The sequence below is a fragment of the Lycorma delicatula genome, chromosome 1 (genome assembly GCF_047948215.1).
Source record: "Lycorma delicatula isolate Av1 chromosome 1, ASM4794821v1, whole genome shotgun sequence".
Classification (NCBI taxonomy): Eukaryota; Metazoa; Arthropoda; class Insecta; order Hemiptera; family Fulgoridae; genus Lycorma; species Lycorma delicatula.
The window spans coordinates 178,867,987-178,882,128 of NC_134455.1; the positions used below are offsets into that span (position 1 = coordinate 178,867,987).

Sequence of the window (14,142 nt, forward strand, 5' to 3'; positions counted from 1 at the left end):
GGCCAACCAACACAGAAGCCATTTCTGAGCTCAGTAATTTCAAGTTTGCCAAAGCTGTTTGTAGAACTTCTCGGCATTTTGTTAAAAGCTATATCTTAAATTGAGTTGAAAGTTATATATTGGCAGAAGAAATTAATTTTGAACACTGTGCAATTTAATGCCCTTATCTAAAGTTGAAATTGATAGTAATTTATAGATCTCCTTTTCAGTTCTTTTGAAACCTTTCTTAATAAATCACTGGAAACTCTTTATGAGATTTACAATAAAATCATTGTTATAGTGTGTGGCAATTTTAATGTTAACTTTCTACATAATTCTAGTCTTGGGACAAATGAATTATTAACTCAATTTGAGTTAGTAGATATAAATATTTTGACCTCTTAGCGTACTAGAATTATAATGACTTTAGCCACCTGTATAGACAGTATTTTTGGAAGTTTACCAAAAGGTATTTTCAGTCCTTTTTTTGCAAATTACAGTTTGTCAGATTCCTGTTAAATTGCAGTAGCATCATTTGTTAATGAAAATGTACAATGAGAAAATAATTACTTTTATTCTTTCAAAAGGGTGATCACTAAAAATTCAATTAGAAACTTGAGAACAATTTCAATTTTTTTAATTCTTACACAATTTAAATTGTATACAGATGAAAACTTAAGTCCTTACGTAAGATTCAGCTGATTGATGTTCACTAATATTCAGTACAATGCATGTTTAATCACAGAATATTTTTACTGCTTGTTATGGCAGTTAAAATTCTATCATTATATTCTGGCATTCTAACATGTTTTGCTACCTCTGTATGTTTTTCATGTAATGTGAACTCAGTTTCCTCAAACCTTTTTAGCCTTTAAGTTGTCCATAAGTGTATTAACTGACTCCCATGATGTGGAGTGTTGAATTGATTGTGAAATAACATAACTTTGTTCGTTGTCTCAGAGTAAATTTTCTTATAAAATGATTAAACACATAAAGCTCAATGTGCATCTGACCACTGTTCCATGTGTACTACACTGCATTAAATGATTGACATATCATCAAGTTCAGTGCCCTCACCAACCATCAAATTAATAACCAAGCTTTTAAATGCTATGGCTTCTTTGATGTGCACTTTACCCTTTATTATGATAATTTAATATCTACTTCAAATAATAAATCTAAAACCATGTGGGCAATTATCAAAAGTGAAAATGGATTAAAAAATAAAACAAGTCTGATAATTTCACCCAAAATATAAAAGCACTCAACTTCTGTTATCTCATTCCTATTCAGGTAGCATAGGAATCTTATAATTATTTTTCTACTATTTCAGATAGTAGTCATATTGATAAATTTCAAACAAGGCCATTCACGTTACATATTTTTTTTGATGAATCAGTATTTTTATTTCCTGTTGATACCCAGGAAGTTAAACCTTGTATTTTAAATATATGATGTGAATATTCCATGGTTTTGGATGATATTCCTACTAGTATTTTAAATAAGGTCATAGATGGTATGGTAAATGACAGTATGATAAACCAAAGAAGTTTTGTTTTGATTTTTTCAGTAGAGCTCCTTTCAGACCTTTATGTTGAGAAAATATTATTTTTGTATATTGTATTAATATTTTTTATTATGATGTGGTCGCTCTCTCTCAAATTGCCAAGAAAATATTTACCTACTTTTTCTTTGGGTAGGCTGGATCAATGAAAGGTAAGACCTTTCTATAATTTGTCCAAAATATCAACATGTTCTTGTGTGCTCAGATTCAGGGAGTGCCCTAGAGGCGATTAATGATGTGTATCCTGTTGTCTGTGAGATTCATTGTGCAAATGACTAGACATAATACAACAGTAAACTTCTGCTGTATCCCTAGCCATATAGGAATTTGAGGCAATGAGTGCATAGATAGTGCGGCAAAGTAGGCTTGTTTCCAGCCTTTTTTTACTGATCGTGTCACTTCTAACAATCTTTGTCCATTTCCTGAAGAAGGTAATTATGATGAATGACAAAGTGAATGGGATCCTACCATGGACAATAAACTTTGCCCAATTAAGAACACTGTTACATTGTGGAGCTCCTCATGCGTAATTAACTGTCAACAGGAGGTTATTATCTACTGTTTGTAAATAGGGCATACTAGGCTCACTCATGGATATCTGATGACTCAAACAGATGCATCAGTTTGTGCTCGTTGTGACTGCCAACTGACAGTGCACCACATCCTTGTGGATGGTATCTGTTATGTGGCATTATGTCATGAGTTTAAGCTGGGGGCTAACATTCAAACCATTTTAGGAGATGATGAAATGTTTTTGGATTATTTATTACAATTTCTTAGAGCCATTTGTTTATACTCAATAATTTAAATTACTGTAGTGTGTATCAGCTATTCATGCCAATTTCCATATATCAGTTCAAAATTTTAGTATTTTATTTGAGAGATAAAATGTGATGTATGTTTGTACAACAACAAACATGTCGTGGCCAGGCAATGATTATGCTAAAGTGTTTTTGCCCAGAAAAAACTAAAAAACTTACCTTTCTTCCATCTGTTATATTGACTATTACTATTTTCTAAGAAATGAATTCTTTATTCGGAATATAATTCTTTATTTACAGAATATTTAAAGAAACTAACTAAAAAAATATCTATTGAAATAAAAATTGATGTTTTGAAAATTAATATATTATTATATTTTATGGAAATCACTGAAGTAGCAAAATCATTTTTACGCATAATAAAAATAATTCATTCATATCTTTACTACAGCATGACAATTCCTAATTTTCATATATAAGAAATATGAAATATTCTTTACTGGCAACAGGAATTTCAAAAATGTATGAACTTACTGTACTTTGAACTTACTTGTATGAACTTTACTGGAAGATGAATATGGGGAAATGTTTATAGTAAATAAATATTAAATTAAAAATTTATGCTACACCAGATGTAGACATGTATTTTCTTGGATACATAAATTTTTTCATAAAAAAATGGGTATATATATTTTTTTATTTTCCTAATGTGTACATTGTAGTCTGTTCAACTAGTAAACAATACCCCCCATGGCCCAATGAGATGAAGTTGATTTGTATAACTTGTAAATGAGTTGTAGTCTTGCACAGATTCAGGCTGAGCATTCCTGAGACAGGTGGTTAATTGAACCCTATCCACCAAAGTACATTGGTATCCACTGTCTAGTATTCAAATCCATATAAAAGCAACTAACTTTTACTAGGATTTGGACCTCAGAACCTTCAACTTTGAAAATCAGTTGTTAAGTTGCTAAACAACTGACTTGCAACAATGAGTTAGCCATTAGACCAGCCTGGTGAGCTTAAAAAAAAAGATTATATGCATCTATTAAAAGATTTTGTGAAGTAAAAATTGCAAACCACATCTTCCCCAAAATGCCATTGATTACAAATGTCAGTTTGAATTTGCAGTGCATGACTGTATAATGAAAGCAGTCAGAATGTGATAAACACATCAGTGTGTGTAACAGGACTGTTATCACTTCTATCAGCATATGTGAACATCGTTAAATGACATGAGCAATCCATGTGTCAGTCTGGTGTAACTCAATCAAACAAATGGCGAAAAATGGCTTCTTGATGAAATTTTTACTTGATTATGCCAGTCTGCTTTGATCTCTACTTTACTTCATGTTTGTAATTTTAATACTTAAATACAAAATTTTGTGATTTCTGCTATGTTGTCCCCCCTATCTAACATCCAACTTGTAGTTACTTATTTTTGTCACTTTTATAAGCTTTGTTTTACTGTTAATTATTTTCAAACTGGATTTCTTTCTGAACAAAGAATCTATCCCCTTCAGAATGTCCCCTGGGTCTTTTTGATTTTTACCAAAAGAAACAGTATTATCAGCAAATGTTAACATTTTTATCCTCTCTCCTTGGTTAGTGACCACTCTCAAATTTTCCTTTCAATTATTGAATTGTTTCTTTCACAAACAAGTTGAAAAGCAGTGAGTCACAAACAGTTTCATCTCTCTCCTTTCTGAATCTGAGCCTGCCTCTTTATTTTCTGCTCTCATTATTCTATTTGATTCTTGAACAGATTATAAATAATTTTTCTTTCCCTACATTAAAGTCCAGTTCAGTTTTCTTTGGTATTTGAAACATATCATTTGATTGTATTCTACATTCATTATCATATGAGATCTCAAGATCTCATATATGGGATGGATCAGTTTATTCTTCTTTAGACTCCCTTCTAAAATTAATCAGAGGGTTATAATCTTCTTGTTCCCATGCTCTTTCTCGAAACCAAACTAGCGTTCTTCTAATTCAGCTTTGCCTGTAAACTATTCTATAAACATATTAGTTGTTTTATATTTCTGATAATCAGTTTCAAGCTAAATGAGTTTTCATAATGATGATGATAAAAGTGACTTTTCAGTTTACTGTTAAAATTCATAATTTTGTTTCATTACTGAAATTTTTATAAAAAATAAAAAAAAATAAAAGTAAAGAAAATTACTTCTTTTGACTGCTTTTTATCCTTATTCAAACTTAGAGCTGTGTAAGAAGTGCAAAAACTCTTAATAAATACACTGTTATCACTATCAAGTGATAATGTCTCCTTGAAGTGATGTGTCTCTTTGTTCCCATGCTCTTTCTCAAACCAAACTAGCCTTCATCTAATTCAGCTTTGCCTGTAAACTATTCTAACGATTATTTTTTATGCACAAGATGTTAAACTGATGGTCTGATCCTTTTTTTATTTACTTGCTCATTTAAAAAGACCATTATTGTATCCTGGATATCTTTTCTGATTTTTTTAAGGGAATGAGACAAGATATAATTTGTTTTTTTACACTTTTCTACTTATATGTAAAAAAAGCTTTAAGCGACTCAAAAACCAAACTTTTAGAGCACAAGAGTAATCCAAGTTGTTAAAAAAAACACAAGATTCATTGTTATCATTGTTCTTTTGGTACACACCAAGAGTTATGAGAAATATACAGTATGGATTAATCAATTGCAGAAAAGTTCAACCACAAAATTAATAAAGAGTGAAGAAGCTTGAGTGATAAAATATCATAGAAAGCACGTAGTAAGGAATTATCTGCTAAGATCAGGGAACAGAAAATTTTATTTAGTGAGCAATATTCTAATGGTGGAGAAATTAAAGAAAGTATTTAAAGTAAACTGTCTCAAGAATTGAGAATTTTGATGTAACAGAGAAATATGCTTTTATTTCATTTTTACCTTTTAAATACAGATAAAAAATTAAAAGGATATTTTTAAAAATATGTGTATGGAGTATAGCACTTTTTGGTAAGAAAATGGTCAATGTAAAAAGTCTAAGGAAAAGATTACAGGTCTTTGAAATTTGGCAGTATAGGAAATTGTTTCAAATTAAATAAATAGATTGATAACATGTAATTTATTTTTTGCACAAATGTGTTAAAAAAATTATTAAAATTCATGAAACATATTAGTTGTATTATATTTCTGGTAATGAGTTTCAAGCTAAATGATTTTTCATAATAATGATAAAAAGAGTTACTTTTCAGTTAACAGTTATTTTTCTGTTAAAATTCGTAATTTTGTTTCATTACTGAAATTTTTATTAAAAAAAAAAAAAAAGGAAAGAAACTTACTCCTTTTGACTGCTTTTTATCCTTATTCAAACTTAGAGCTGTAAAAACTCTTAATAAATACACTGTTAGCTGCCATTTTTTCTTTAAAGGTTTCTACTTATTGGCAGTTTTTCAATTAATATGTTTTAATCAACAATAGTTATTTTAAACATTTAGAAACTCAATAAGAAACAGCCATTATCACACATTACTGTTGAATTAATAGTCAAACCAGCATTCCTCAACTTTTCAGTATTTGTGACCCAATTTCAATTATAATTTTCATTGCACCCCCCCCCCCCCCCCCCCCTACTCACTACACTATGACCTTAATTACAAAACTTAAAAATTACCAAGAATAAGTAAATTTATTGATATTTGGCAACACCGATCTGCTGCATTGTAAAACAAGAATCGATGTCTCACTCTCTGTCTTAGGTCCATAATATCTGACATTCTTCACAAGAAGTTCTGATTTGTCTTAAACATTCTGGAATGTCTGCGCAAACTTGTATAAATGCTGCACCTCATTCAATTTCAGCCAGTCTCAGTTGAGTTGAACCTTCTATCACTATCAAATTTATTATAAATGTGTATGTTATAATTTGCATGCTAATTGCAATACATGCTATTATATATTCACTCCAGTAGGTTTATACAGAATCATACATAAAGTTTTAAATGGTCATAAGCAAGCATTAGAAAAGTGCATCTGTGCACTTGTGAAGCATCAATAAGTGCATAGATGAGCATGGTCCCGAAAATAAAATCAAGAAAATATTCTCAAGAGTACTTAAATTTTGGGTTTACCAGTACTGGAGTAAATGAAGAAGACAGGCCCCTGTGTGTCATTTGCTCAAAAATATTGGCAGCAGACAGCATGAAACCTAATAAACTAAAACATCATTTGGAAACGCTTCATAGTGAGTACGTTAACAATCACCGAAAATTCTTTGAATTAAAATTAAAATCATATGAAAATCAAACATCATTTTTAAATAATACTTTATGAATGAAAAAGCTTTATTTATCATTTTACAAAGTTTTATATAAAATAGCCAGATGTAAAAAGCCTCACACCATTGGTGAAGAGCTTATTTTGCCAGCTGCAATTGAGATTAGAGAAACTATGTTTGGAGATAATTTTGCCAAATAATTACAGTCTACACCTCTATTAAATGATACAGTTGCCCATCGAATTGGTGATATAGCCGAAGATGTACAGCATCAGCTTTCGGGAAGTTGCGTGACAAATTGTTTTCAATTCAGCTTGATGAGGCAACAGATAGCAATAAAGATGCTCATTTCATTGCCTGTGTTGATTTTGTGATGTTAAGTCAGCAGTAGAAGAACCATTTTTCTGCAAACCAGTAGAAATCAAAGCAACAACACTCGCATTATTTGCTATCTTAAATGATTTTATAAACAAGGCAAACATAGAGTGGCAAAATTGCATCGGAATATCCACTGATGGTGCTCGGTTAATGTCTGTAAAATTCCAGAGTATACAAGTACTTGTGGAACAAAAATCTCATTTGTATGTCTGGACACATGTAAGATCCACAGAGAATCTCTGCCTTCCAAAGAAATGAGTCCTGGTCTGAATATTGTGCTAACAACAGTTGGAACCGTAGTAAATTACATAAAAATGAGACCTCTAAAATCAAGAATCTTTTCTGCACTTTGTAGACATGGGTGCAGTACATTCAGTATTACTATTTTAGTATGATGCGAGATAGTTATCACATGGGAAATTTTTTCAATATGTTTATGAATTAAGAGGTAAAATCGCCATTTTTCTAAAAGAAGAAAACCGACCGGAAGCCTAAAATTTCAAGATGATTTATTTGTGATGGAATTGAGCTACTTGGTCGACATATTCAAGAAATAAAATACCTTGAGTCTTCAACTCCAAGAAACAAATACACATACGTTGGATACAAGTGATAAAGTTAATGCTTTTTGTAGAGAGTGGAATTGTGAAGATGAAATTTAAAGCAGAAAACCTAGAAATATTTTCAAATGTTGATGAATGTGTTAAAACTTACAAGGCTGAAGAACAACGTGTGAAAGTTGTTTTTGTAACGATTGAAAATCATTTAACTATGCTGGTGAAGAATTTAGTAAGTATTTTTTTGCTGATGACAACTTGGTAGCAAGTTTCAAGTGGGTTAGGGGATCCATTTCAAAATACTTCTGAAGGTCTCTCAACTGCCAAAGAAGAGATTTTCATAGACTTCACGGCAAGTGGCGAAATCAAAAGAAAATTTAGTAATAAATCACTCTTTGAATTTGGACAGAGGTGGATGATGAGTTTTCTGCACTGAAAACAAGACCATTTTTTATACTATTACCTTTTTCAACATCCTATCTTTGCAAAACCAGATTTTCTGTGGTGGCTGCTTTGAAGACAAAATATGGATCTCAGCATATAAAAAAAGAAATCAGAGTGTATATTTCTAATACTAAACCTTCCTTTGAAAGATTTTTTTTTTTTTAATTTTAAAGGGATGGAGTCACTAATAATTATTAAACTTGTTTTTAATTTAGTATTGATAAGTTAATTATTAAATACATTGTGCAGTACTGATACAATCCTATGTATAAATATTACATCAGTTCAAATCTGTATTTTATTATTTGTTATGTCAGAATGTATTTTGTTTTGCTTTCCTTTCAGTAAATTAATAGATATTTTAATAATATTTTCTTTTCAATATGCTTGCACCCCCCATTTAGTGTCACACTTCCCTAGGGGCGGACGCCACATGTTGAGAAACAGTGAATTAAGCAGTGAAGTCGTATCTTAAGAATATGTTTTGTGTATTTTACATGGATTTAAAGCCATTCACAATTAAAAAGGTGAACCTTTATTTTGTTTTTTCTTTGACATATTTCAGTAATAAAAGAAAATTACATAGATTAATAGAAAACTGATAGTAGAATGAAGTAAGAACACTTATGATTTTTATTATTATTATGAAGTGTTTCAATTAGCTAATAACTCATCATTGAAGATATAACATGACTAATCCAATTAGTTATGAATACAAGGTATAATAAAAAATTTTAATTTAGTGATCAGTACAGATCAGATATGAAAGGAGAATAGACACTGAACCCAAAACGGTTACCAAAAAACAAAACTCATCTGGGTTTGTAATCTTAAATAATGTTTCACTGAATTTATTTTTTCTTCTTTTCAGTAACTAATAAGGAATATGAATTAGTGAGTACCAGTGAGGATGAAGAAAACAGTAACAATAAAGAAAAATCTGTAAAGGTAGAAGAAAATTGTATAAAAAAAGAAAAAGTTGAAAATGGTGATATAGAAATCACAGCCAACCAAAATCAAAAAGGTAAAGTGCCTGATGAGAAAAAGAAAGTTTCACCACAAAAAGTAAAACAGGCATCAATAACTAATTTCTTTAGAAAAAGTACATAATAGTTCTGTATAAATTTAAATAATATATGCATTATCCAAATAATATTATAATATTATGCATTATTATAAATATTAAATGGCTGTATGTACTTTTATGCATTTTTTACTTTAGTTTATAAGGTAATTTGCTTTTGTGTATAATCCCAATTTAATGTAAAATTCTATATGTTATTAGTGATTCTTATTTTATAAATTAGATTTAAACTTAGATAATTTGAAAAATCATTTTGATAATTTGGCTTACTGAAAACATTTATATTTACAAATATACGAACTGTATGATTTTATTGTTATTTTTCTTTAAAATTTAAATCATTGTTATTAACTGCTAATTCATTTAATTTTAACTTGCCTATTTGACTGTGCTGCACCTTCATTTATGATGTCACTTGTGATGTTTACAAACTTTTAAAGTATTGTTATAAAATTGTGTACCTATAACGAACGATATGAATTAAAATTTATTTCATTTTAAAGTATGTTTATTTATCTTTTGTTTGTTTTTACCCATTGAAAATAATTTTATGACGCTTTTCTTTTAAAAGAAATAAAGTTTGTCCATGCTTAATCCAAAAATTCAATGTTTCAGGAAAGCTAACAAGAATGTTGATTTCAGCAAGATAATGCTATTTGTCATATTGATAATGAAATTATAGACATGTCAAGAATGTTTTCATCTCGGATAAAAAATTATAAACTTCATTTGGTTTTATAGATTTATGGCCGTAAAGATGTCCAGATTTACACCATCAGATTTTCCTTCGGAATATTTAAAAAATATATTTTCTTCAGAACTACCTTCTTACACTTTACATACTAAAATTAAAAAAAATTTAAATATCAGTGAAGAAAATTACAGAAAAGTGGTTGAAAAAATAAAACTGGTATTATTGTAAATAATTTTCAACTGCTAAAAAATTAACATTTTCATAGCCATTTTTTCTCATAAACAACATCTTTGTTATTACCTGTTAGTTTAACTTTTGTATTTCAGTTATAAAAAATCAATATCCACAGCTTTGCATAGGTGACACAGGCATGAATATACAGTGCTTTATATGACTGATTGTTTGGCTTGATACTGCCACAGTTGGCTTGTTTGATACTCTAATTAACTAGAGTTACAGCCTGTTATTTAAAAGTAATATTAAAAATAAAAAAAGGTACAAATGAAAATGCTCTAAACTTTCCTAGTATTATAGAACTTGTAAAATTATACAAATTATATATGCCTCATTGATAAAGATGAAAATCATCTATAAGATTAATAATGCTTTTGCATTATTAATTTTATGTATTATTTATTTTTCCGAACACGGAAAGTTTGGTCGTTTAAGAAACTCCTAATGAAAGCAAACATTACGCATTATCAATTGCCTTTGACTCCCCATTAGGGTGTTTAGAATGCCGTGTTACACTCCCTTCTGATATCTTAGAAGGTAGCAACAAGGCGCTGGCAGAGTAGGAAAGCATTTTGAATAGCTGTTTCCAATGACATTAAATGGTCGATGATAGATCATCCTTGTCGGAAACGACACTGTTCTGGAGATAAAAGCCCATGTCTCTCTAAATACTATGTAAGTCTGCAGTTCATCATTCTCTCTACTACTTCACATAAAACACTGGTCAAAGAGATAGGGCAGTAGCTTGAGGGGATTGCTTTGTCTTCACCAGGTTTAAGTACTGGTACGACAATGGCTTCTGATCAGACGGGTGGGAAGACTTGTGCGGAGAGTAAAGCATTATAAATGTTCAGTAGTGTTGTAACACCAAATTAGGAAGGTCTGACAGCATACAAGATAAATGTTGTCAGGTCCAGGGGAGGTGACACGTAAGTCTTTGAGTGCGTATTACAACTCATTGAATACAAATGGGGCATTTAATTTGCCGACTGAATCACCAACGTTTAACAGTAATACTTCCACCTGTATCTTGTAACTCTGAGAGACACTGAGCGGAAAGAATTTGCTAAGGTAGTTGCCACTGCAGAATATGGTAAAAGTTGTTATCCTTAATGAATAAGACCGAGAATAGATTGTTTTGGTGATCTGCAAACTGCATGGATCTTTTTCCACATAGTAGATGTGGTAGTAGTGCGTGAGATAGTTATCACGTATTTTACCCACGACTTTCTCTTGGCGACCTAGAATACTCAAAACGACATACTACTCTAGCCCTACGGTATAAATTTAGATGTTCAGTTGTAGGCCTGTGGTTAAATTTGTGTAGTGCCTGCTGTCGATTGCTAATAGCATTCTGGCAACCATCATTCCACCAAGGAACAGGACGTCTAGGGTTACCCGATGTTTGTGGGATATCTATTAGCATTCTCAAGTGCTAATAAAAAAGGAAAGTTGATCAAGGATGTCTGCACCATCATCATAATGTGATGGAAAGGCATTATGGTAATCATTCCAATCTGACTTTTCAACAATAGTCTTTTTTCATCTCGCGGTCGACATCAAAAGCAATAATAATTGGCTAATGATCACTGCCATGATAGTCATCACAAACAGACCAATTAAGATGAGCGAGTAAACTCATTGGGCATACAGAGAGGTCGATGTTGGACAATGTACCAGATGTTAAGGAGATGAATGTGTGTGACCCATCATTCAGTAGATAAAGGTTCAAGTCTTGTCTCATGCCGTTTATCCTCTAGAGGAGCCCCAAAAAACATGGTGGGCATTGAAGTCTCCTACTATTGATGGTGATGGAATTTGCATGAGAAGATTTGCCATTTCTAGAGCATTGAACTCAAGAGTTTGGCGAGATACAAATTTCAGGTATGCAATTTGAAGGGGATTTTGACTTACACACCAACAGTAGGCTAGTAGTATCCTTGTAACTGACACCTCATCCGCATGAAAATATTAACTCCACCACTCTCTCTATTGCCTGTTATGACAGTCGTACCTCTCACAGAAATAGCCTCTGAGTGTTATCACCTCTTGTTGTAGAAAATGCATTTCTTGGAAGCACATGATTAGTGGTTCATATGTGCGTGCCAATATTCTAATATCTTCAATGCGGAACTGAAGACCTCTAACATTCCAGTGAATAATGTTCGTAAGTAAATGTAGTTATAGATACAGAATTTCAGAAAAATATATAAAAAAGATTAGTTGTATGTGATTCAGGTTTTCTTTTTCATATTTTTGATGGTAAGGAACTCCGATGCCCTGGGGTTGGATGGTTCCTCACCCATATTCTCCGGTATATGAGGTGATTTTGAAAAATGGGAAGTCATAGATGACATCCCAGATGAGGTGGTTATGTGAGCTCCCTTTGATTATGCTTACTATACTGAACATCAGCCTCATTTAATACACTTAAACATTCTCAGTCCATAATCAGATACATGAGACTGATGTGAAAATTATTTTTTCTTTATAAAATATTAATATTGCTTAAACAAAAATTTAAGAAAATTATAGCAAAAAAGTCAAAATAGAAGATTTAGGTATAAAATAGGTACCCTCAGTTTTTGATTAATTAGTATTAATCATGAACTGAATATAATTAATATATTATTTCTATTCAAGGAGCCTTTTTGTTGATTCAATGATACTGATATAAACAATAAAATTCAGAGAACTGCATGTGTCTAATTGTTAAAAAAAATATGTATGTATGTATAGACATGACAGAGCTTATAATCAAGACTTACTGCATGAACAATTAAAATAACGATATGTACTTGTATTAATTTATTTACATATATTTAATAAACAAACATGACAAATTATAATTACAGCTTTCAATCACAATTTCTAATTTATTCAGTAAGAATTAAAGCAATAATTAAAAATCGATCAGTGTAATAAATATTTATAAAGATTTAATATGCTAACATATTTAACAATTAATAATGAACATATATATCAGAAAATATTATTCTATTAATATTTTTTTTGTTAACAATCTTTAATAAATTCATTACAATATTCTTAGATCTCACTGTAAAAGGCACTTCATTAAGTGATATTAAAAGAAAATTAAAACAAGTATAAAGACTATCTGTAGAAATGTTAGTTGATAAATACATATTGTAACTTCATTGTGCTAACAGACAATACGTCAAGTTTATACATAAAAAAAATTACAACAAATAATTTTACATTTATTATTTACAATTAATTATCCTCCAACTTTTATAAATAATTTATCTCTCGAAAATAATTTAATTCCAGCATCTATTTTATCTAATTCTTTTTCTATTTCCATTCTTCGTCTTCTAGTTCGAAGAGTATCTGTTCTCACAGGAAGTGAATTTAACTGACTGACTAAGTCCAAGTAACCTGTTAAATAAGAAACATTAGAAAATTAATTGCTGCAATTTTATATATACCAATATATAAAAGTGATAAGTTTCTATTTAACCTTTTAAGATTTTCTATACACTATTAATAAGCTTTAAAAGAAAGTAACCTTTTAACAAATTGCACTGAGAAGTTCATGGCCTCAATGAAGTCACCTAATCCTTTTGTTTTATTTTTTTGTAATAAATATGCGAGAGATTTAAAAAAAAACTTTTACACTGCTACTAACAGTTGACAAATATTGTTAAGTTTTTCAAGAAATGAAATTATCTTCAGATAGTGGTTACAAATTAAAGGGAGACCATTCCATTTTCTTGCCCGATTTTCATAAAAATGTAATAACAATATGCTCTATATGCAGTCATCACTTTCCAGATTTCATGATAATATTACCAATTTTATTAAGTAAAATTGATTCCACTATACAGACACATAAGTGGATCCAAATTTTGTTTTAGTTTTAGACCCTGGGGACCTTAAAATGTGAAGGCAACTAAAGACTAGTTGTCAGAATTCTGACCTAATATTTACTTACCTTTATTATTATAGTCTTGTCTACATTATAATAACCAGCAATTGTAAAAATAATCTTAACAGACACTAACACTAACCAATTATGTAGATTAACTGCGATCTCACGTCATATTGGTGAGGGAAAATGATAATTAAAAATAAAATTCTGAATAATTGTTTCAGATCTTTTCCAAGGACTGAAAAAAAATAAGCAATCTAATTTCAATAAAATAATTCTTTTTTCTTCCACGAATACTGTTATTTA

General features: G+C 30.4%; 2 protein-coding genes across 6 annotated transcripts in view; one reads left to right on the top strand and one right to left on the bottom strand.

Annotated features, from left to right (window-relative positions):
• Positions 1–9,518, top strand: part of LOC142325976 (uncharacterized) — a 57,263-nt gene extending 47,745 nt beyond the window's left edge. Inside the window, exon 9 of the mRNA XM_075367974.1 lies at positions 8,804–9,518. Within this exon, the coding sequence (XP_075224089.1) occupies positions 8,804–9,042 (239 nt within the window). The 3' untranslated portion in view covers positions 9,043–9,518. The remainder of the gene's footprint in view (positions 1–8,803) is intronic.
• A 3,639-nt stretch (positions 9,519–13,157) lies between these two features.
• The window catches only part of LOC142325979 (uncharacterized), a 35,058-nt gene continuing 34,073 nt past the window's right edge, over positions 13,158–14,142 (bottom strand). For all 5 annotated transcript variants that reach the window (XM_075368001.1, XM_075367990.1, XM_075368029.1 and 2 more), the window contains one exon: positions 13,158–13,343. In XM_075368001.1, the coding sequence (XP_075224116.1) occupies positions 13,183–13,343 (161 nt within the window). In that variant the 3' untranslated portion in view covers positions 13,158–13,182. The remainder of the gene's footprint in view (positions 13,344–14,142) is intronic.